This window comes from Salvelinus namaycush, chromosome 30, assembly GCF_016432855.1.
Source record: "Salvelinus namaycush isolate Seneca chromosome 30, SaNama_1.0, whole genome shotgun sequence".
Taxonomy (NCBI): Eukaryota; Metazoa; Chordata; class Actinopteri; order Salmoniformes; family Salmonidae; genus Salvelinus; species Salvelinus namaycush.
In genome coordinates, this window is record NC_052336.1 from 12363019 (window position 1) to 12386332 (window position 23314).

At 40.7% G+C, this 23314-nt stretch overlaps 1 protein-coding gene across 1 annotated transcript; it reads right to left on the reverse strand.

The window, feature by feature from the left end:
* Nucleotides 1-558: 558 nt before the first annotated feature.
* On the reverse strand, nt 559-16012 carry LOC120024901 (zinc transporter ZIP13-like). The gene is made up of 10 exons (XM_038969261.1): nt 15882-16012; nt 14385-14732; nt 13094-13207; nt 10629-10762; nt 7739-7861; nt 6011-6100; nt 5087-5137; nt 4749-4881; nt 4273-4372; nt 559-4121 (listed from the first exon to the last, which is right to left on the reverse strand). Exons 1-10 carry the CDS (start codon nt 15973-15975, stop codon nt 4046-4048), a joined length of 1263 nt encoding a protein of 420 aa, XP_038825189.1. The 5' UTR covers nt 15976-16012; the 3' UTR covers nt 559-4045.
* Between the last annotated feature and the right edge of the window lie 7302 nt (nt 16013-23314).

A 23314-nucleotide genomic window follows, 5' to 3' on the forward strand; every position in this document is an offset into this window, starting at 1 on the left:
CAAAACCTATTTGTAACCCAACATATTTCATTACAAGCCTTTTCTGTGCACAGTTGACAAACACACTGAGACAGGTGCGGGCTGAAATTCAATTGGACCCAGCACAGCAATGATTGGTGTCTTTGTTTACAAACTACCACAATCCAGGTTTGATTGAATTGAGCCCACAGCCTATCAATATAGTGAAGTTTCAATGTATAAAACAACATGGAGACACACTGACCAAGGGTTTCCAAAGGCCTACATCAGGGCTCTCCAGCCCTGTTCCTGGAGAGCTACTGCCCTGTAGGTTTCCACTCCAACCCTAATCTAGCACACCTGATTTAATAATTAGCTGCTTGATAAACTGAACCAGGTTAGTTACAACTGGGATTGGAGTAAAAACCAACAGCAGGATAGCTCTCCAGGAACAAGGTTGGAGACCCCTGGGCTACATGATAACATCAATATTTAAGATGAATCAAACTATATTCCTCCTTCACTCAGGCTCGGCTGATCCAAAAACACTGCTAACGTATATCAAAGAAAAGTTTTACACAACTTTGGAGAGACATTCAATCAGTACTTAGGGATAGGTTTTAATTTACAATACAAAGCAATAAGGTGTACATATTAATTAGATGTTATTACTTGAATAATTACATTGCTAAGAGTAATTACATTGTTATTACACAAGTATAAGAGCAACTTAGTGTAAAGTGTTATCAATGAAGTTTTGGGGACATATTCCTATTCAAAATTGTGCATATGGGTCTCAATTGTTCATCTGAGGTAAAGGGAGGTAAAGATAGCAATGAAAACCGGCACATTTTCAATTGTGCAACAATAGATGTCCTTGAAAGACTTTACATGCATTTGTTTTCTCTGGGTATACCATGTGCAATACATGATCCCTTTAAATACAAGGTATCACACATTTACTTCGGACAAGGCTTGTGTATAATTGTGTGCCAGATTTGAGTTTGGAGGTCCGCTGATCCTGAACTGGACTTGTCTTTCCTAGGACCTAGTGGGATCAAGACCTATCTATCTCCTGTTAGAAATGTTGTGCAATGTTCCGATAGATGGTGAGGCGATTTATGCTCGAGGTCAACTGTGTTAAGTTTATGGATTTTCTCGCTTTGCAGTATAGGTTGTCATTCATGTCTCATTTATACCTGGCACTAACATGCGTCTTTTGTCCTGGTCTTGTCCACATTCTACATATGGAATTAAAATGTCTCTCATAGCTGTCCACTGTGTCCGCATTGTGACTAGATTTCTTGGTCCCGCCCTGCATGACAAATATATTAATTTCTTTCAAAATAGTGTTTATTTTAAGACACAAATAGATACCATAAGTCAATGATTTTAGAAGGTCTGATACTGATGATTTAAAAATGGTTTCACAGTCCAGATCCATCTACACTTGTAAGATATCCAGACACTATGGGAGAATCTCAATTGCATCCTCTCTACTCGCCTCCTCCTCCACTGGAGGATGTCAGAGGGGAGGGACCTCTGCCTTTCTCATCCAATGGGTTTAAGAAGGCAAGGCGAAAGCGTGTGAGGAGTATTCAATTGAGATTCTCCCAAAGCGTGCCCGACTACCTCCGGAGGTGGTCAGGAAGATCTGATCACAACCAGATCACAGTGCGTCTTTTAATCATCTCCACCTGTCTAAAAGTGTGGGCACAATCAGAATGTGGACAAGATCAGGATAAATGGTGCGTGTTAGAACCAGGTATAAATGGAGCTTCAGTGTCTTAACTCACAGGAAGGCTCCCACAGGCAGTAGGCTTCTCACAGGACTAAGGAAGGTAATCTGCAGGGGAGTCGTTATGGCAACGGGCTCTTGTCAAGAGTGAACAAACAATCAATACACCCCTCTTCTGGCTCCCATTACATTTTAAGTCCAGACTCTTTGCTGCAGAACATGTGCTTACAGAAAACATGTTTAGTGTGGAATTTTATTGCATAACATATTGATGCATAATCTCCATAGCTTTCACTTAGTGTAACTTGTGAGCGTGCAACTACCAAGAGTGAATACAGTGCAATTAGAAAGTATTCACACCATTTGACTTTTTCCACATTGTTACAGCCTAAATTAAACATTTATTAAATTGAGGTTTTGGGTCACTGATATACACACAATACCCCATAATGTGAAAGTGGAATAAAAAAATCTTTACAAATGATTTAAAATGAGAAGCTGAAATGTCTTGACTCATTAAGTATTCAACCCTTTTATGGCAAGCCTAAATAAAGTTCAGGAGTAAACATGTGCTTAACAAGTCAAATAAATTCCACGGACTCTGCACAATAATAGAGGGGGGGGGGCAGACATTACATCTCCCTTTGAGCATGATGCAGTTAACACTTTGGATGGTGTATCATTACACCCAGTCACAACAAAGATACAGGCACCATTCCCAACTCAGTTGCCGGAGAGGAAGGAAACCGCTCAGGGATTTCACCATGGGGCTAATGGCGATTTTAAAATAGAGTTTAATGGAGGATGGAACAACATTGTACTTTAGTTACTCCACAATACTGACAAATGACAGACTGAAAATAATACAAATATTCCAAAACATGCATCCTGTTTGAGACAAGGCACTTAAGTAATACTGAAAAAAATGTGGCAAATAATTGAACTTTTTGTCCTGAATACAAAGCATTATGTTTGGGTCCAACACAACAGTGTAGCACTTCATATTCTCAACACGAGTTGATCACCAAGACATCATTGAATGCTCCCAAGTGGCCTAGTTTCATTTGACTTAAATCTAACTGAAAATCTATGGCAATAATTGAAAATGGCTGTCTAGCAATGATCAACCACCAACTTGATTTTTTAAAAATAAAATGGGCAACTATAGTACAATCCAGGTGTGCAAAGCTCTTAGACTTACCCAGAGACGCAGCTGTAATCGCTGCCAAAGGTGTTTAACAGACTCAGGGGGTTGGATACTTATCTAATCAAGACAGTGAATTATTTTCCAATATATATATATTTTTAAACTTTGACGTGAGTATTGTAGATTGCTGATAAAAAAATATTTCAATCCCACTTTGTAACAAACATGAAAAAAGTCAAGGGGTGTGAATACTTTCTGAAATCACAATAGTAAAATCAAGATCACAAAAATATTTTGCATAATATTATTATAACATTTCTAAACCATATTTTCCTGAAATTAAGGAGTTCCAAATATATCTGTCTGAGTGTCTCTTAACAAATTAGCATTGTATGCAATTGAAAAATACATGCTCTTTTTGCTTGAATATACATCAATGTAACAGATTAACCCTATACAAAACGCAATGGTGCGTGATGGGAGTCACAACAGAATTTGACAAAAACATTGCACCATGTTACTTTCTGAAATACTTAGCAGTATAAGCAGATACAGAAACCAATAAGACACAAATATAAATTAGCCTGAAAGAGACAAATAGAAAGCAGCACATGAGCATTCAATTTGAAGAATGTAAGGAAATGTGTATGCATTTTAGTTTGGTAAAGCCATGTGAGATTAAGTTTGTACCAGTATGCATGAGCTGCTCATAAGTGTCCGATATGACCTGTTTGAGTATGTGCAATAAAACAGAATGAGACTGAGTGTCTGCCCATTATGGTCTGATGCTCTCAGATAGTCCAGTTACTTCCATGAAAGCTTCAATAAGCTTTCTTCAGCTCTCTTGCCATTTCAAAATGTCTGTCTGTCTGGGTTTGGCACATTAGTGTCCACACAGACAGTAGTCAGAGATCAGCAGACAAGGTGGACACAGTTGGTCTAGAGTCCTGATAGAAAAAGCAGGTATCATGATTCAAGGTGCCGTTCTGATTGTCAGATCGCTTCCATGTTGATGGTCATGCTGATAGGATGTTTTGGCACTAGGTGGAGTATTAAAACAAAGTTCCATATAATAATAAAAAGGGCAATTGAATGCAATCGGAGGACTTAACTTTATAGAAAGGGGGATTGCTTCCCAGTCCAGTGAATGTTGCGGTGATGTTCTCAATTATATTTTGGTAAAGCAGGCTTGTCTTTTGAGCTCAATCCACTACGGCAGACAAAACGGCCATGACGGCAATGCCACAGCACAGGAGCAGGATCTGCAACAGGGAGTGTCTGGAAACAAATAAGAAACATGTTTTTGCTTCAGTGTCTGCCCATTCATTTTCATATTAGCGTAACACTTTTTTCCCCCTCTGCATATTTAGTCTCTTAGTGGGTATTTGCATGGTGGTCAGCTGCTGTCCAGACTGACCAGTGTACATACCCGAGGCTGGTCTCCTCCAGGAGGTCAGGCACCACATTGACCAGGGCTATGTACAGGAAGCCTCCCGAGGAGAATGGTAAGATCCACGCTGTTGCATTTTCTACACAGGATAAAGAGAAATTAAAGACATTTTGCTTAATAATTAAACAAAGCTTTTCATGCTGCTTGGCTGCCAAAGCACTGAAGACTATATGGTTCCTTGATAGCCTATGCCAAGGGTGTGGACAGTTCTCGACATGGGCAGGAGCTCACCGGAGCAGAGTACCAGCACTTAATGGTCTACTGCTTTAGCTCCTGCACCGCTTATAGAATATTAAATCAAAAGTATTGTGGATCTCTTGCAGCTAAATATAAACAGTACCGGCACCCAAAATAAATACCGTTCCTTATTTCAGTCCAAGTCAAGCACCTGGTGTGGAGCTCTAGTTTCAGTGCTCTGCTGCTGTTTTGTATAGGGAGGATGCTAGGCGGCTCACCTGTCCCTCTGGGAGACTGGGCACATAGGGCGAAACAAGCCCCCAGCACCCCTCCCAGGGCTGTGGATAGCTGCATGCGGGCGGCACTCCAGCGGTCAAACCCCGCACGCAGCAGGATGGCAAAATCACCCACCTAGAGATGAGCAAACATCATGTCAGCAATGCATCACAGATCCCATTTATGTAAGAAAAAAAAGATGGGGAGATCAACTAGAACTGAATCAATTCATGACTCAAAAAAACAGTCATAATTAGCTTTCATTGCATGAAGTATGTTACAAACAAAATATTCAAAATAAATAGGTCACATCCCCTAAAAATAGCGAGTTTGAACTTACCTCATGGGGGATTTCATGGAGCAGGATGGCAAAGGTGGTGAGACACCCAACCTGTCAGGAAATACACATAACATGTCTCTGATCAGGCTCTGCAAAATATATACTGTACAAGACGTGTTTCCAATCCTATACTACTCAAACTCTGATAACGCCTCTCCTGTACTACATTACAGTGTGTATACATGACAATGTTTGTTTCATGCATCCAACTGGGCTTCTACTTTGATAAACACCATCATGCCTGCATATAGAAATATGAGTGCAGATGGAAACCAAAATAAGTGGGATGCCCATGTGTGTGAGCGATGTAGAGACATCTAGCTAGTTTACTTCCTCTCTGGCAAACTCTCCCTTTGGCTCATGCTGTTAGCCGTATGCCTCTCCAGCTGGACTTTCTCCCCCACAACCGTGGGTAATGTAATCACTATTCTACATCAGAAAATAGCAAGGTAGAAATCAATGTCCTGACTCAATGTTCTGTAATAATGACAATACCGTACTTAGTATCAAAATCATAGAATTGTGTTGTTGAAACTAGTCTCTTAAGCAGGGGTGCAGTATCATGCTCATAGTTGACTGAGCTGAGAATAGTGAATGTTATGGCTAAGTGAGCGCTGATACAGCTATCTACAAGTCTGCAAAGGGGGTTGGGTCCTATGCCAATCATGGGCACGAGATGGGCATGAGCCTCAAATGCCAAAACAACCACCTTTCATACTGTAGTATGTAATAAGTCTGCTCTAAGTTGAAGTATTGTATGCATTGTTTATGACCAAGGTGCATTTTGTTGAAATGCTTGCATTGAAATTAGTAACTGCTATTAGGTTTTATTTGCATTTATTAAAAACCCACACATGGGGACTATTTAGTATAGAGCACCTGGACAGACTTCATTGCCTTTATTTGTGCTGCAGACCAACTCACCTTCCTGCTGACCAGGAAGCTCCCTGCCACAGCCAGGCCATGGGTGAAGTTGTCGATGCAGTTGGCCAGCAGGTTCAGGTACCCACGCATCTGCCAGATAGAGACACAGAACCAAGTCTATACAGGATCCCACAGCTGACTCACACTGAAGTCATATACATAAAGTGAAAGGGGTTACTTAGTACAGAGGATTTCAGTTTGGTGGCTCTTAAAAGTATTGAGTAGCCAGATAAGATGCCCATTTCAAACGGCCTCGTACTCAATTCTTGCTCGTACAATATGCATATTATTATTACTATTGGATAGAAAACACTCTAGTTTCTAAAACCGTTTGAATTATTTCTCTGAGTGAAACAGAACTCATTCTGCAGCACTTTTCTTGACCAGGAAGTGGAATGTCAGAAATATATGCTCTGTTCAACTTCCTGCCTATACATGGTCATGACACGTAAGAGTCTACGTACACTTCATACGCCTTCCTCTGGGTGTCAAGAGGCTGAGAGAGAAGAAATTTTGTGTTTATCTTGGTCTGAGGTGGAATAAAAGCTATTTCTTTGACGTGACCGTCCACTTCCTGTTTCTGGAGCGCGCGAAAGAGGACATGGATATGGCTTCTGTTTTGCTCCCGTTATGGACGACTAACATCTCCGTCTTAGACTTTATTTGATACATTTGACCATATCATCGTAACGTATGTTTTTTCAATATAGTTTAATCAGATTATTGAAAATTTTCCGGGAGTTTTGCCGTGTTCCGTTCTCTGACTTTGTTGACGTTGGAGTGATCCGTTCCACTTGGCAAGTGCCCATGCTAAACGAAGAGGGATATTTGCCGTTCCAGATCAAAACAACGACTGTTCTGGACAAAGGACACCTTGTCCAACATTCTGACGGAAGATCACCAAAAGTAAGAAACATTTTATGATGCTATTTCTAATATCTGTCGTGCATGTGAACTGGTCGTGGGCGCCCAAGTGTTTCTGGCTATTGTGGCTACGCTAATATAGCGCTACATTTTGTTTTCGCTGTAAAACATTTAATAAATCGGAAATATTGTCTGGAATCACAAGATGCCTGTCTTTCAATTGCTGTACACTATGTATTTTTCAGAAATGTTTTATGATGAGTAATTAGGTATTTGACATTGGTGTCTGTAAATATTATGGCTGCTTTCGGTGCAATTTCTGATTGTAGCTGAAATGTAAACTATGATTTATACCTGAAATATGCAAATTTTTCGAACAAAACATATGCTATACAATAAATATGTTATCAGACTGTCATCTGATGAAGTTGTTTCTTGGTTAGTGGCTATTTATATCTTTATTTGGTCGAATTTGTGATAGCTTCTGATGGAGTAAAAACTGATGGAGTAAGAATAGTGGTGTCTTTTGCTAACGTGGTTAGCTAATAGATTTACATATTGTGTCTTCCCTGTAAAACATTTTAAAAATCGGACATGTTGGCTTGATTCACAAGATGTGTACCTTTCATCTGGTGTCTTGGACTTGTTAATGTGTGAAAGTTAAATATTTAAAAAAAATATCTTTTGAATTTCGCGCCCTGCACTTGAGCTGGATGTTGTCATAAGTGTACCGGTGTCGGGCTGCAGCTCAAACAGGTTAAGCAATGGAGATTTCCAGATTGTTCTCCCTTTGTCATTTACATATGGCTTGTTAAAAGGAACAATATCCCGTCAGACAAACTTCACCCATTTGATCCAACTTACCTTTATTTTCTTTGGAACTTGCTGCAAGCTGCTTTTTGTCTTGGAGGACGAGCTCCAAGTATCAAAATGGTGCCCATTGATGTGGGACAACACCTCACTACTGGAGTCTGAGCTATGGGAGGTCTGAGGAGAAGGGGTGACAAAAAAACAAAACAGGTATTAGCCCAATCAGCAGGAAATTCCATAGCATGCAAAGGTTTACATAGTACACATATACATTCCATTGAATCAACCTACAGTACTGTGTTTCTTCTATGTCACCCATAGCTTCACTCCTCCAACCACTGACTGCACAGTACATCCTAAAATTCCTGTCACAGTCGTCGCATCTTCCACTGAATTTGCGTGCTTTGAACAAAAAACAAATTCATTCTACCCCAGGCCATTCTCCTTTCCAGAGCAGGGCCGACTTCCTTGTTCCTTCCTCGTTTAGAGCCATTTACAGTACGGTGGCATTTAATAGTCAAATTAAATGAGGCAAATAGCCTGCTGTATTCTAAATGTGGCTGGGAAATGTTCTCTATTTTTGTAACCACACCACAAGGAAGAAGTCAAACAGTACATATCAATCTGTCTCCTAATGTGTGAATGGGCTGGGTAATTCATTGGAGAGTGGGAGTTTGACCCCAGGTGAGACCATGATTCATGACCTATGTCCCTGAATTGAATAGTAACGGCATCTTGATACTGACATTGAAACATGCTTGATAAGACTCCATTTGTGGAATGAGCACTGATCTACCCTGAGTCTCACTATCCACCCCTGAACACTCTCCTCTGGCCTCTCTGAAGTAGATGTAGCAGCTGCTTCCTCCCCATCTCTATTAATAGCTACAATGAATGAGCCCAGACATGGATGCCAATCTTCCTCCTCCTGAGCAAAAGAGAAGGAAGAGGAAAGTGGTACACACACCTTTTGCGAGATGTATGGGGCACAACGATAAGAAACAGAAATACCTGAAATTAAATTAAGGATTATCTCTTGAATAACAGAACATTTTAGCATATGGGATCACAAATGCAGTATGATTAAAGTGCTGGTTTTCACCCTTAACTTTTCATCAGCAACTTAGAGCTGACTATATCAGTGAAATAAAATTGATAAAAAAGGAAGCCTACAGACATTAAGGCCTTCAAAAGACTGCAGTTGTGTACCTCTGTTTTACACACGCCACAAGAAGCTCTCCCATATCTACAGAGCAGAGAACATCTCAACTCATCTAAATCCACACTGTCAGACAGGGAAAATGCACCACCCAAAACCACTCCATACCCCAAAACTTCAAAAGAATCCTGAAGCTAATACTCTGCACTAATACCCACTCCAAATCCCATATGAAAAAGGGTCTCACTGGTATTAGAGAAATGGAGGGGAGATAGAATACAGCTTTGATCCAAGCGTGTCTAGTAGATAGACTCAGGGCTACGGCACAATGGGTCTCTGCATCAGATTGTGGGGGTAGGGGAGCGATAAGGTTGCATCAGTAACCATGTTTCAATCCAGATTAAAGTTACACCGCGTAAAAAAAAAAAATCACAACAGCTGGGATGGAAAAAGGAAGTGTCGGTACAATTTCACAATTGTCAGACAATTTGCTTGTTTGACATGGTGGGATCTTTTTGTGTTGGTAAAATTAATTATGCGACAAATTGAGGTGGAAACTATTTATTGCGCAATTGTTGATAGCATTAACATCATGTCGAGGTAAATTTGAAGTCACGTCGATGCTATGATGTGTGGTCCTAACTTGAAAAAGCTTGCCCAGTTTATTAGGCTTCAGATGAAAGAAGTTATGATGAACTTCACAGGGTGGTGCACGGTCGTGAGCTTAATGCTCCTTTCCAATAAATATTGAGGATCTTATTTTGTATGCTAGTGACACGATTTGTGCTTCGCTGCCAATTAACGAATAAAAATGATCTTATCCATCCAATCCTATAACCTAACCTGTCCACTTTATCAGCAAGCTGTTGTCTAGAGAGAATACGCCAAAACTGGATTGGGCACGTTCGCCATTTAATCGCAACAGTTTGTGTGAAAAACCAAATCGATAGTGGAAAATGCAATGGAAACACATTGACCTTGTGTTTTTTAGTCGGTACATGTCAAACTTTAGCACCAAAGTGGTTTCTATGTACACTGCATCACAGCCTTTTATCCACAACACACCCGTTTGATAGAAACAAACCTCTGGTTGGAAAATGTGCATATATTTTTAAATGCATATTTTATAATATTCACATTCAAATCTGTAGAAAATTGTATTAGTTTGACTCAGATTTCTTATTTTCCATTTGGACTCAAACTCCACTTATAAAGTTATAAATAAGACAATTCTGGGAGATTCCCATTCAGGACATAATGTGTCATCACAGCACTGTTTAATCATGACCTTAAAGCGGCTTAAAATCAGAAGTTGATTGTTGAAGTCAAAATGCTAATGATTCATCACTGAAGAGTGGAATAAAAACTGATTGTGGTTTCTTCAGCAACAACATTATCAAACAAGATGATCTAATGTGCCTTGTTTAAGTTTAGATCAGAGTTATCCACTGAAGACCAGCTCAGACCAAACAGAAAGCCCTAGACAGAGCCAAATGATCCTCTAGCCACCCCACCGCGTGGAAGAGCAGTGCCACTGTGGTACCAGTGAAGGGATTAAAGAGCACTGGTGCACTGGACACACCTTCTAAATAAATATGTGAGGGTTCCAGCATGAGATGAGGTGTGTAATTAGATGCATGACATTAACCTTCTTTGGAAAGACATGCCCACTATTTCTTTAAATCATTTGGGGCTATTAAAGAGTTGTATCCGGTGCATTGACTCGACTCTGTTGCACTTTCCATGTAGACAACATGGACAATAAAACAGCATTGAACTACTCACAGGGACATGCTGGCTGTTACCAATGGAGTCCTCCTGACTGTTCTCATCTGGGAACATCTTCTCCAGGAGAAGGAAGGACATCATACCCATGATAACCCACAGGCCCTGGGTCCTGTAGTGGAGCTGGCTCTCGTCTGAACACAGGGAGGATGGAAGAGACATAGAGTGTGAGATAGGCTCTATTTTAACAGGAATGACAAACTAATTGGAAAACTTTCTCCAGGATTGCATGGTGACCCCCTTTCACATGGATCAGTGGAATGCAGGCATGGCTTAGGGTTGCTCGTCATCACCACTGAAGACTTCACAGAAGTCAGCAAAGCATTTTAAAGTGTATTTCTACATGACAACCAGAGGACCTCAGGTCAGGGAAACTTAATCTTGGGCCACATTGTTGTCAAACGTTGCAGATAGAAATGCTATGACTAGAGTGGACATGATTCCTTACTATACATCAGTGTTTCCCAATGCCAGTACCCAATGCAAGCACACCTTATTCATCTCATTGAGTGCTTGATGATAAGCACACCTGAATTAACTTTCCAGGGTTACAATTACTTTCTTTCTTCTTTAAAAAAAAATACCGGAGGACTGGGTACTGGAGTTTGGAAACACTGCTATACTTGACAGAGAAGCATGTCTGTTTACATAGAAATATATATATGCTATGTGAATGTTCCAAAATGTTGCGTCCTTCTGAACGCATCCCTGGTAATCCTAAATTAAATCAACAAAAAAGAGACACTGAACAAAAATATAACACATAGTGTTGGTCACGTGTTTTATGAGCTGAAATAAAAGATCCCAGAAATGTTCCATACGCACAAAAATCATATTTCTCTAATGTTGTGCACAAATTTGTTTACATCCCTGTTAGTGAGCATTTCTCCTTTGCCAAAATAATCCATCCATCTGATAGGTGTGGCATCTCAAAAAGCTGATTACACAGCATGATCCTTACACTGGTGCACCTTGAGCTGGGGACAATAAAAGGCCACTAAAAATCTGCAGTTTTGTCATAACAATGCCACAGATGTCTCTAGTTGAGGGAGCGTGCAATTGGCATGCTGACTGCAGGAAAGTCCACCAGAGCGGTTGCCAGAGAATTGAATGCTAATTTCTCTACCATAAGCCACCCACAACAACATTTTAGAGAATTAGGCAGTATGTCCAACCAATTTCACAACTGCAGACCACGTGGACCTCCACACCTGGCTTCTTCACCTGCGGGATCATCCGAGACCAGCCACCGGACGAAACTGTGGTTTTGCACAACTGTAGAATTTCTACAGAAACCGTCTCAGGGAAGCTCATCTGCATGCTCGTCGTCCTCACAAAGGTCTTGACCCGAGTGCAGTACGGCGTCATAACCAACTTCAATGGGCAAATGCTCATCTTCAGTGCCCCATGGTAGCGTTGGGTTTTGGTATGGGCAGGGATAAACTACGGACAACTAACACAATTGCATTTTAATCAATGGCAATTTAAATGCACAGAGATGCTGTGAAGAGATCCTGAGGCCCATTATTGTGCCATTCACAATAACATGCACGGCCCCATGTTGCAAGGATCTGTAAACGGTTCATGGAAGCTGAAAACGTCCCTGTTCTTCCATGGCCTGCATACTCACCAGACATGTCACTCTTTGAGCATGTTAGGGATGCTCTGGATCGACATGTACGACAGCGTGTTTCAGTTCCAGCCAATATCCAGTAACTTCGCACAGACATTGAAGAGCAGTATGACAACATTCCATAGACCACAAGCAACAGCCTGATCAACTCTATGTGAAGGAGATGTCGATCTGTATGAGGCAAATGGTGGACACACCAGCTACTAACTGTTTTTCTGACTCATTCCTGCAACTTTTTTTAAGGTAGCTGTGACCAATAACTGCATATCTGTATTCCCAGGCATGTGAAATCCATAGATTTTTTTATTTTATTTAACCTTTAATTAGGGCCTTATGCAATTATTTCAATGGACTGATTTCCTTATATTGACTGATTTCCTTATATGAACTGTAACTCAGTAAAATCGTTGAAAGTGTTGCATTTATATTTTTGTTCAGTGTATACGTTTGCACTAAAACTGCTTTGAAGAGTCATTGTAAAATGCTATATTTGAAAAATCGTTAATACTGAAGAGAATATCTGCACTTCCAATGTTAACTTAATAGAAAAAATAAATGTAGTATACTGGGAATGTTAGCTGTCATTCCCTGTCTGTCTCTGTCAGTTTGAAAAGTGTCGAAATCAACTGTTTTTGCAAACAGACTATCTTTACAATATTGCTGACATGTCAGATAAGTAGACAAGCCTAAGGACACAGGCATTCCACTGGTCTGTGTGACGGGTCAGAAGAGGTATACTGGTGGGGAGAAATAAGCACAGGAAATTTGGAATGGGGATGTCTCCAGGAGGGATAAAGGTTATAGAAAGAACAGAGAGAGAAGGTTGACCCACCTGGGCTGCAGGAGTGGGAATGTGCCCAAGCCTCCGGGAGCAAGTGGAGGAACACGTCACCCAAGAGACCACCAATGGCAAAGCTCAGGAGCTGCTTTAGCTTCCGACAGCCAGCTGGAGACACACGGAGAATAACAAGTGAGAAAGAGATGGCAATTATGAAAAGTGTAGTTGAGGTAGGCTGCATCATCCATGATATACAAAAATGCTGGTTCTTCCCTATTTGAGCTAAAACATTTACAAGCTTCATTTAAAATAAATCTGCAAAATAAGTGATTTTCTATTTCTAGCTTTAAAATTAAGAGCCATTACATGTTTGTCTATTTAAACATTTTCATCTTTGCATGAAGTATGACTTAATGATGACTATGACAGGCCTACTGGGTAATTTCTCAATTTATTGCCTCGATTTTTTAAAACTTTTTAATGAACAGATTCAGAGAATGCAACTGCCTTTGCTATGGCATTAGTTATCTGACTTATTTCTCCTTAACAATACTAATAAGCACAAAGGACCAGGACAGGCAAAGCCAGTGCCCTTCAGTGTTAATTGTGTTTTCTGAGAGGTGTAGAAATGCAATACATAGTGGCCTGGTTTCTCTTCTTTGAGAGTGAAGAATGCAGCATGGAAATGAGGACACACCCAATTCAGCACCATTCACATTGACACATTTATCCATTATCCAACTAGGCTTATGTCAGTGATACCTTCAGAATTTTTTATATTTTTTTTATATATATATTTTTAAAACAAACACTGCAGGATTTGTGTGATCTAAAAGCATAATCACAATGATGCAAAGGAATCATTGACATTTGACCAAAATGTTACAGTTTGTAACACTATGCACATAAATAGTACTGGTATCTCACATGGTTAAATACTCAAGGCAACAACAACAACAATCAGCAACGCAGCTTAGTGACTGTGGCCTCTATATATTCTACTTGAAGGCTGTATTTTAAAGGGTGTGGTCAGGCAGAGTTCAGAACCACATGGTTCATCTCATTAGCAGCAGTTTACTCAGAGAAAAATAGAGGTGCCATTGCTCCACATTTAAATGGCTTTTCAGAAAAAACGGTGCAGAACCGTATTTTATGATTAAAAATGATGCCCAGCTCACAAAGGCCCCTTGATGGTAAGTCAGTCACTCTAGGCTACCTCAGGATGTCTAATTCTGGGTGTGTGGTGATCAAGGCATAACCAGTGTGGCTCATTTTCAGAGGAAAGAGTAGGCCTACATTAGTCTGGCAACAGCAAGGTTACATATCAGTTTAGGTCACAACTTACCCGCTGTCTCGAGGGCCTCTCCTGCCTCAATAGGAATAACAAGAAGGGGGAAAATTCCAGTGAGTCCTACAGCAACAGACCCAACCAGAGAGCAGAGCCAGACATCGGCACGCTCACTTGCAAAGAAGTCAGCTAAGGCCTGGAAGCCTAGGAACTCATCTGGAAGCCCTTGGCCTGATCCAGCGGCTGTGGCTGTGGCATGAGCCATGGCTGCCTGGGACATCATCTTCCCACTGGACACCCCTCTGGAGGAGATGACCAGCAGGGCAGCACCTGTGAACAGTACAGCCAACGCCCGGCTGGGCCTACCGCCTCTTGATTTCATCTGTCCCTCGTTCCAAAGAGCACCTGCAACCAACAAGGACAATTTTGCAAGACGGAGAGGTCATCATATAATGTAGATAGGCCTGCATGCATTCTTAACTCAACATAGATGCTTTCTCAAATAAATTGCATGCACATTCACTGCCAAACAGTTTGTATAGACATTTTTGGCTAAGGTTGCGATATTGTGTGTGACCAGTAATGGGTGATGACAGTAAAAATGGACTGGACAAAATAAATCCCTTGGTAGGGTAGTTATTCCACCAAAACAGATGGAAAAAGTGCTCCATGAGCAACTGCTTAGGTCTGTTAATGTCTAAGAAAACGTGTCTAAGGGGACCTATTACACAGCATCGTGACTTGAACTAAACCAAATAACTATGGTTGACGTTTAATTCAGAAAAGTATTATTATATTAACTTTATATGGTTGTGTGTGATAATGCCCGCGAGCCCCTTGGCCTGCGGTACCCCATCTAGACGTCAGCGCGCCTGCGTCGCATTTTGAACGTGTTCATCAGAGCGCTGTTCACGGTCGACGAAAATCACAAATATAAGGGAGAAAGACAACACTAAAACGTTGGAGGCTGTTGTGAAGAATTCGCAAACATGGCTTGCAGGAACGAGTAAAATGCATGTTTACATCAACGATAGATATGGGATGCTGATGATATGCTGTTGTGTGATGCCAGACAGCTCGCACAGTAAAAGTTGAGACGACATAGCACAAGCGAGTGTTGCACACGTTCCGGAAAGGCCCAAACATTGTAACATTTTGATGAATTGCAAAAAAGTAACAATTTGTAGGCCAGCTAACGTTAATTACAATGTAACACATCTCACTCACTGTAGTAACAGCTGTATCTGCTACGTTAGATGTGCATCGCATTGATTTATTTAGTTAACGTTAGCTAGGTGACTTTTGTTTTTACTTATAGGTTACTGTTTATTTGGCAACCGGTTGCTATTTAATTCGCTCTGCTACTTGGAAAGTTATGGTCGTGACGCCCAAATGGCTGTCTATAAACAAACTCAGCTAGCACGCTTAACTAGCCAAGCCTAACGTTAGCATTTCAAGCCTTAGAAGTTGAAGTCAGTTAGTTTGGATTGCTAAAATCACGCAGTCAACTTACAAGAAAAAGTACATAAGTAATGTTATATGAATATGTTTTACCCTGTTGTGATTCCTGAAGTTCTTCCACCAGTGTGTCCCTGCCATCCAGCTCAGTGAGGTAGACTAGCGCTCCAGCTGATTCCGCAGCTAACATTCCTGCCACGGCTTCCCCTTTTCCAGAGGAGCCACGTCACCGGAAGTGTATTTTTATTCCTGACAGGAGGGGTGACAAAATGTAGTTTAGGTACTTATGTTTGCGATGGAGGTTTCTGAGGTCTATTCATTACGGAAACCGTTTACCGTTTAAGAGCCAAACAGCAAACGGGACAAAACGGGGAGCGACCTACCTGGATTTGTCCAATATAAACTCGTTTGCGTTTTCCGTTTAGAGTGAACGGTTGCTGTTGCCAAACGTTTTGCAACAGACGAAACGTTACGTTTTGCAACATAATCCGTGTAATGATTACACCCCAGGTTTGACATTTGCCTGCAGTGCTGTAGGCTTATGTCCAGTAATAATGCTTCTGTTTCATGTGAATGTTTGTATCAGTCATGTATCTTAAATACAGTTGCGGAAAGAGTACTTTAAGGACATTTCACTATAGTAGAAGTAAAATGAATGACTTGAAAAATACTCAAAAAAAGTATAAGTACTCAGTGACAGTAACGAGAGTATATTTGTAATTAGTTACTTTACACCTCTGCCTTAAATAGTAGCCTATAAGGTCACCTCAATAGAAAATCGAAAGATATTTTGTATTTATTAAACCTTTATTTAACTAGGCAAGTCAGTTAAGAACAAATTCTTATTTACAATGACGGCCTATCCCAGACGACGTTGGGCCAATTGTGCGCGCCCTATGGTACTCCCAATCACGGCCGGATGTGATACAGCCTGGATTCGAACCAGGGACTGTAGTGACACCTCTTGCACTAAGATGTAGTGTCTTAGACCGCAGCACTACTCTTTTATTCTATTATATGGTGACAAATGAAATGTCATTAAACATTTTATTTTTTAAATGACGCAGACATTTTTTTTAGGGGGTAGATAAATCCACCAGGGCAATAACACGTTAATGTTGATAAAGAAATCATCTTGAATATGATTATACATCCATATTGTGCTTTCAAAATAGGGGAGCTTATTTAAATGCAGCCAAATGGGACAGAAACTGTGCCTTCAGGGCAAAAAGGCACCCTCTCTGCCAAAAAGGTTTTAAGGCTTGTGTTGTTGTATTCACACTGTGCCAGTGACCTGGAAGGTGATGGATGGGGAAGTAAATATTGGGGACCCAGGCGTTATGATTCATGATGCCGTTAACGCCATGATCTATGGAATACAAATTGACTCCTGACAAAAATGTCAGGCGGCCTAGACTGTATCATCATGCCTTTCTAGTTCGACCACCAGATGGTGCATTTGACAGTTACAGTACAGAAGTTTCTAGATATTTTAAGGTATGGCACTCAGTAATCTCGTCCACCAGACGGCTCTCTCTCTCTTGAGCCTGGGAATGAGGTTGGATTCCCATAAATACTATCTGTAATGATAACTCTTCCGTAAGATTATTTGTGAGATCCATACTGATTGACACACCAATGGAAGTGTGTGTGCGTGCGTGTGTATGTGCGCACACACGTTTGTGTGTGATTCTGCGCCTCTCTTCTTTGACCATTAGGTGCTGTTGTGAACCTGACTCTGGTCACGCCGTCAAACTACCTGCCAATGACTTCTTTAGACAGCACCTGTCCAAGGATGGGTGAGTAGTGCTCAGAGACCTCTTTCAAACACCTGCCTGAGTGTGTGTTTAGAATAAAACATCGTATCAAGAAAAAGTATGACATTAATCTATAACACTGTTTCTACTTTTTTATTCTATATATTTTTTAATGATGCAGACACATTTTTTAAGGGGGTAGATCAGCTTTAATATTGCAGATAGATTGTAGCTTCCATCAATGTAATTGTCTGCATCATTTCCAATTCCCCATATTTTGGGGGTAAATATAATGTATATTAAAAAATCTTGCATGTCTTAATTTATTTCCAAAATTAACAAATAATATGCGTAATAATGTTGGCAGCTCATATGAAAGATTGTTACCTATAACCAGGATTGGCATTACAACATTTTCATTTTTGGCAAGTAATTATTATTTTGGCAAACAATTATTGTGATTCCTCCTGTATTGTCCCTAACATCATTACCCCATAGCAACAGACATGGGACACACACACACACACACACACACACACACACACACACACACACACACACACACACACACACACACACACACACACACACACACACACACACACACACACACACACACACACTCCCCACCCTTCCCCCACAAACATCCCTGATCCCAACTCAAGAGAGACTTGATATATGCGAATGCATATACAGTTGAAGTCGGAAGTTTACATACACTTAGGTTGGAGTCATTAAAACTCCTTTTTCAACCACTCCACACATTTCTTGTTAACAAACTATAGTTTTGGAAAGTCGGTTAGGACATCTACTTTGTGCATGACACAAGTCATTTTTCCAACAATTGTTTACAGACAATAATTCACTGTATCACAATTTCAGTGGGTCAGAAGTTTACATGCACTAAGTTGACTGTGCCTTTAAACAGCTTGGAAAATTCCAGAAAATGATGTCATGACTTTAGAAGCTTCTGATAGGCTAATTGACATAATTTGAGTCAATTGGAGGTGTACCTGTGGATGTATTTCAAGGCCTACCTTCAAACTCATTGCCTCTTTGCTTGACATCATGGGAAAATCAAAAGAAATCAGCCAAGACCTCCACAAGTCTGGTTCATCCTTGGGAGCAATTTCCAAATGCCTGAAGGTACCACGTTAATCTGTACAAACAGTAGTACGCAAGTATAAACACCATGGGACCACGCAGCCGTCATACCGCTCAGGAAGGAGCCGCGTTCTGTCTCCTAGAGATGAATGTACTTTGGTGCGAAAAGTGTAAATCAATCCCAGAACAACAGCAAAGGACCTTGTGAAGATGCTGGAGGAAACGGGTACAAAAGTATCTATATCCACAGTAAAACGAGTCCTATATCAACATAACCTGAAAGGCAGTTCAGCAAGGAAGAAGCCACTGCTCCAAAACTGCCATAAAAAAGCCAGACTACGGTTTGCAACTGCACATGGGGACAAAGATTGTACTTTTTGGAGAAATGTCCTCTGGTCTGATGAAACAAAAATAGAACTGTTTGGCCATAATGACCATGGTTATGTTTGGAGGAAAAAGGGAGGCTTGCAAGCCGAAGAACACCATCCCAACCGTGAAGCACGGGAGTGGCAGCATCATGTTGCGGGGGTGCTTTGTTGCAGGAGGGACTGGTGCACTTCACAAAATAGATGGCATCATGAGGTAGGAAAATTATGTGGATATATTGAAGCAACATCTCAAGACATCAATCAGGAAGTTAAAGCTTGGTTGCAAATGGGTCTTCCAAATGGACAATGGCCCCAAGCATACTTCCAAAGTTGTGGCAAAATGGCTTAAGGACAACAAAATCAAGGTATTGGAGTGGCCATCACAAAGCCCTGACCTCAATCCTATAGAAAATTTGTGGGCAGAACTGAAAAAGCGTGTGCGAGCCTACAAACCTGACTCCGTTACACCAGCTCTGTCAGGAAGCTTGTGGAAGGGTACCCAAAACGTTAAACAATTTAAAGGCAATGCTACCAAATACTAATTGAGTGTATGTAAACTTCCGACCCACTGGGAATGTGATGCAAGAAATAAAAGCTGAAATAAATCATTCTTTCAACTATTATTCTGACATTTCACACTCTTAAAATAAAGTGGTGATCCTAACTGACCTTATGATTTTTACTCTGATTAAATGTCAGGAATTGTGAAAAATTGAGTTTAAATGTGTTTGGCTAAGGTGTATGTTAACTTCCAACTTCAACTGTACAATTGTAGCTGTTTGAGAAGGCATGCAAATTGAGCAACAATGGGGAGAATGATTAACCAATGTAAAGTCCTAATTGATGGCGTTCAGATACACCCCTCTACCCTGAAACACACACACTGGTTCCCTGTTGTGAATATTTTCCAATTTGTGCCACAGGGGCCACAATAATTTGCCCCTTCTCTGATTGTTCAAGTGTGACCCCCTCCCCAAGGGTAACTGCAGCTAGTGTTGCCAGCACTGCCACTACCTGGGTGGGGGCACCCCAGCATAATCCCTACTGACTAGGTACAAGGTCATCAAGGTTCTCATTAGCAGCTTTGAGAAATTCCTTGTATATTGTGCTCAGCCATCTGGGGGCTTTGGCTTTATTGGACCAATCCTGCCAGGCAGGCTCAGACACTTGAGGGGGCAGTGCTGCTTTAGTGGGTCACTGACCACCTTTATTTTTCTGTCTTGGCTGGATATAGGCTACTTGCAGTACGCCGATGAAACAGATAAGGATTTCTCCTTAGTGTGTGGGTCGCTCAGGTGGGTATCTAGGGTACAGGGTTGGGGACCGCTCCATCATGATCAGGCAATATTTATAATCTATTTTAAAATGTATATCCCATATTTGCACAAAATTGAAAGCTCTCTCTGTCACAACTCCTGCTTGCAGACACATATGGGCTCTGGCATTTCCAACTTTTCCAAACACAAAAACACACACCCCACCTTCCACCACAATACACCCGTACATACCCACATACTGTGCCTTCTATGGCCTCTGTTTGCTGTGTTTTTATCCATACCGTCTTGAAAAATATTTTTTTACTGTTTTGTGCAACACAATGGACACACGAGGGCCTTGAAAACACATGCAGATTGTTTGTGAGAGGTTAAGATAACAGAAAACATGAATAATGTTCGCACTATGAGTCATCCCTGCCTGACTTGAGCAATGCATATAGAAAGAGGAACTTATGGCTGTTGGGACAAGGGTCCATGAAGCAGAGTTTAATGGAAAACATAGTGTATGTTTGTGTGCACACGTGCGTGCGTGTGTGCGTGCTTGTCAATCGGCCATGTGATTTAACTTTGTCTTCTATCCAAGCCTTGTCTGATGGTTGGATCTTGTAAAGCCGAGTGCATTGGGGGAAAATGAGGAATCGGGAATAAGAAGTGAGAAATCTGGATGTCCCCTTGCACGCCTGTCAGGGTCGGCTCCATGTCATTGTGAAAGAGATGACGGCCAACGAAACTGCTGGTGACAGTCAGGGAGTAAAACAGGGTCAGGGTCCTCTCTGCAGCCTGTCTATCCAGGCCATGCCCTCAAAACCATAATTTTCTTGACAGTTGCTCTCTTTTTCGAGAATGTTTTTTGGGGATCTGATATTCTGATTATCCTCCGGCATATGCATACAACCAGTTATTTATTATCTTGGTAGACAGTAGACAAAACAAATAACTACGACTTACATTTGGATAACCCACGCCCGTAGCAGTGTGTGTCCACTCCGTTCTATTATAAACAACTCTCTGATATACATCCAAATCAATAAGGGCCCTTGGTGTTCAGTTCATCATATGGTAATCTAATGGAGTCTATGGCATACTACTGGATTGCACCTGCAGTATAAGGCCTGGAAGGAGCAAGTGGCTCCACAGAGGGAGCAGAAATCAGATCACAGACGACTACATCGACCACTACCTCTAATCAAGCTTTGCTTTGTGGCAAGCTGTTTAGTTACCATCTGGTTTAAGGAAGAAGGAGAAGGAGAAGAAGAAGAAAATCTTTTGAGTTCCATCTTAAATTGGTAAAATTAAGGAAGTTTTTAGTTCCCTAGTTAATTCAGTGAGTTATAGAAATCTCAGATTTCTTGCCCTCTGTGGCAATTTGCTTTAACCGACTCAATGAGATTCTCCTGCATTCACAGAGAGCGTACTACTATCCATGCTGCTCCTGGAAGACTTATGAGAGTGACGGTAAGAGTGAGGCTGGCTGGACTGAGAGAGACAGGAGGCGTTTCTTCCCATGAGCATCCTTTGATACAGATTGTAATGTTATGAAATATGTTTTTCTGCTGGTTTCAGCTCAGAGATATATCTGTATAACTAGTGTTGGTATTCTTGCTACTTTTTATTGAATGAAGGAAAGAGTTGATGTAATGACAGAGGCAATTTGGCCTTTGTAGATCACTGGGTTAGTTGTTTGCATTATATCCTTATCCATTATTTGATTTGATAGTCTTGCATAATAAGTTGTTGAAAAATAAATGCTAATTTACTCTTGTTGATCATTAATAGTATATTGTATCTTTGACTGAGAGTCAATGGGTTACATCAAGAGTAAAAATGTACCTTTAAAAGTTATCTTTAGCTAACATCTAGGCAGTAGACCTATGTTCATCACTGGCAGCTAATACAAATGTGTCCACATTTGTCTTCATTTGTTTCTTCTAAATGTAATTACTTGGTTTAGAATATGTTGTTATCACATCAAAACTAATAACAGTACTCTTTAAATAATAACTAGAATGAAGAATGTTTGGTAACACTGTTTGGATAGTCCATCTGTAGATGCTCTACAGACAGCATCAGTAACATTTCAACTAACTATCTACTAACCTTAGCTCTAAGCCTAACCATTATCCTAACCCTGATTCTGAACCTAACCCTAATCATGACCTTAGCAAGAAGTTGCTTATCAACATAATGAGTTGGAAAATCCGGACTATCCAAATAAAGTGTGAGCGAATGTTTTACTGGGCTATAACATGTTTCCAACTATTCAAGCTAAATTACTCTAGTTGTTCAAGAGAGTTTGTCAGAGGATGATTACGTAAATTATGTCAAAACCAGCACAGTGTGGACATTGATCTGGAGAAATTTTGGTCAAACAGAATAGATAGACGGAGTGCAACATTTCCTGTTGCGACGGTCTATGTATCCTGTTTTCCACAGTCAGTGGTCATGCATGTCATCCCCTTGTGAGAGGGTCTGTGGGTATGTTCTCGTGACCCGAAAGTGTGAGGCCACAGAGGTCTGGTAGAGGCTCTCTGTCTGTCCGAATTAAACTGACAGATTATGACATATAAGTAATCAAAGGTATCAGTTAAAGCCAGATATAGTCCTGACTAGAAATGTAGGCCTACATTGTGACTATTTTGCAAACCTTAAGAATACTTTTGCCACTAGTATACAGTTGAAGTCGGAAGATTACATACACCTTAGCCAAATACATTTAAACTCAGTTTTTCATAATTACTGACATTTAATCCTAGTAAAAAATCCCTGTTTTAGGTCAGTTAGGATCAAATCAAATCAAAGTTTATTTGTCACGCGCGCCGAATACAACAGGTGTAGACCTTACAGTGAAATGCTTACTTACAGGCTCTAACCAATAGTGCAAAAAAGGTTTTAGGTGAACAATAGGTAGGTAAAGAAATAAAACAACAGTAAAAAGACAGGCTATATTCAGTAGCGAGGCTATAAAAGTAATGAGGCTACATACAGACACCGGTTAGTCAGGCTGATTGAGGTAGTATGTACAT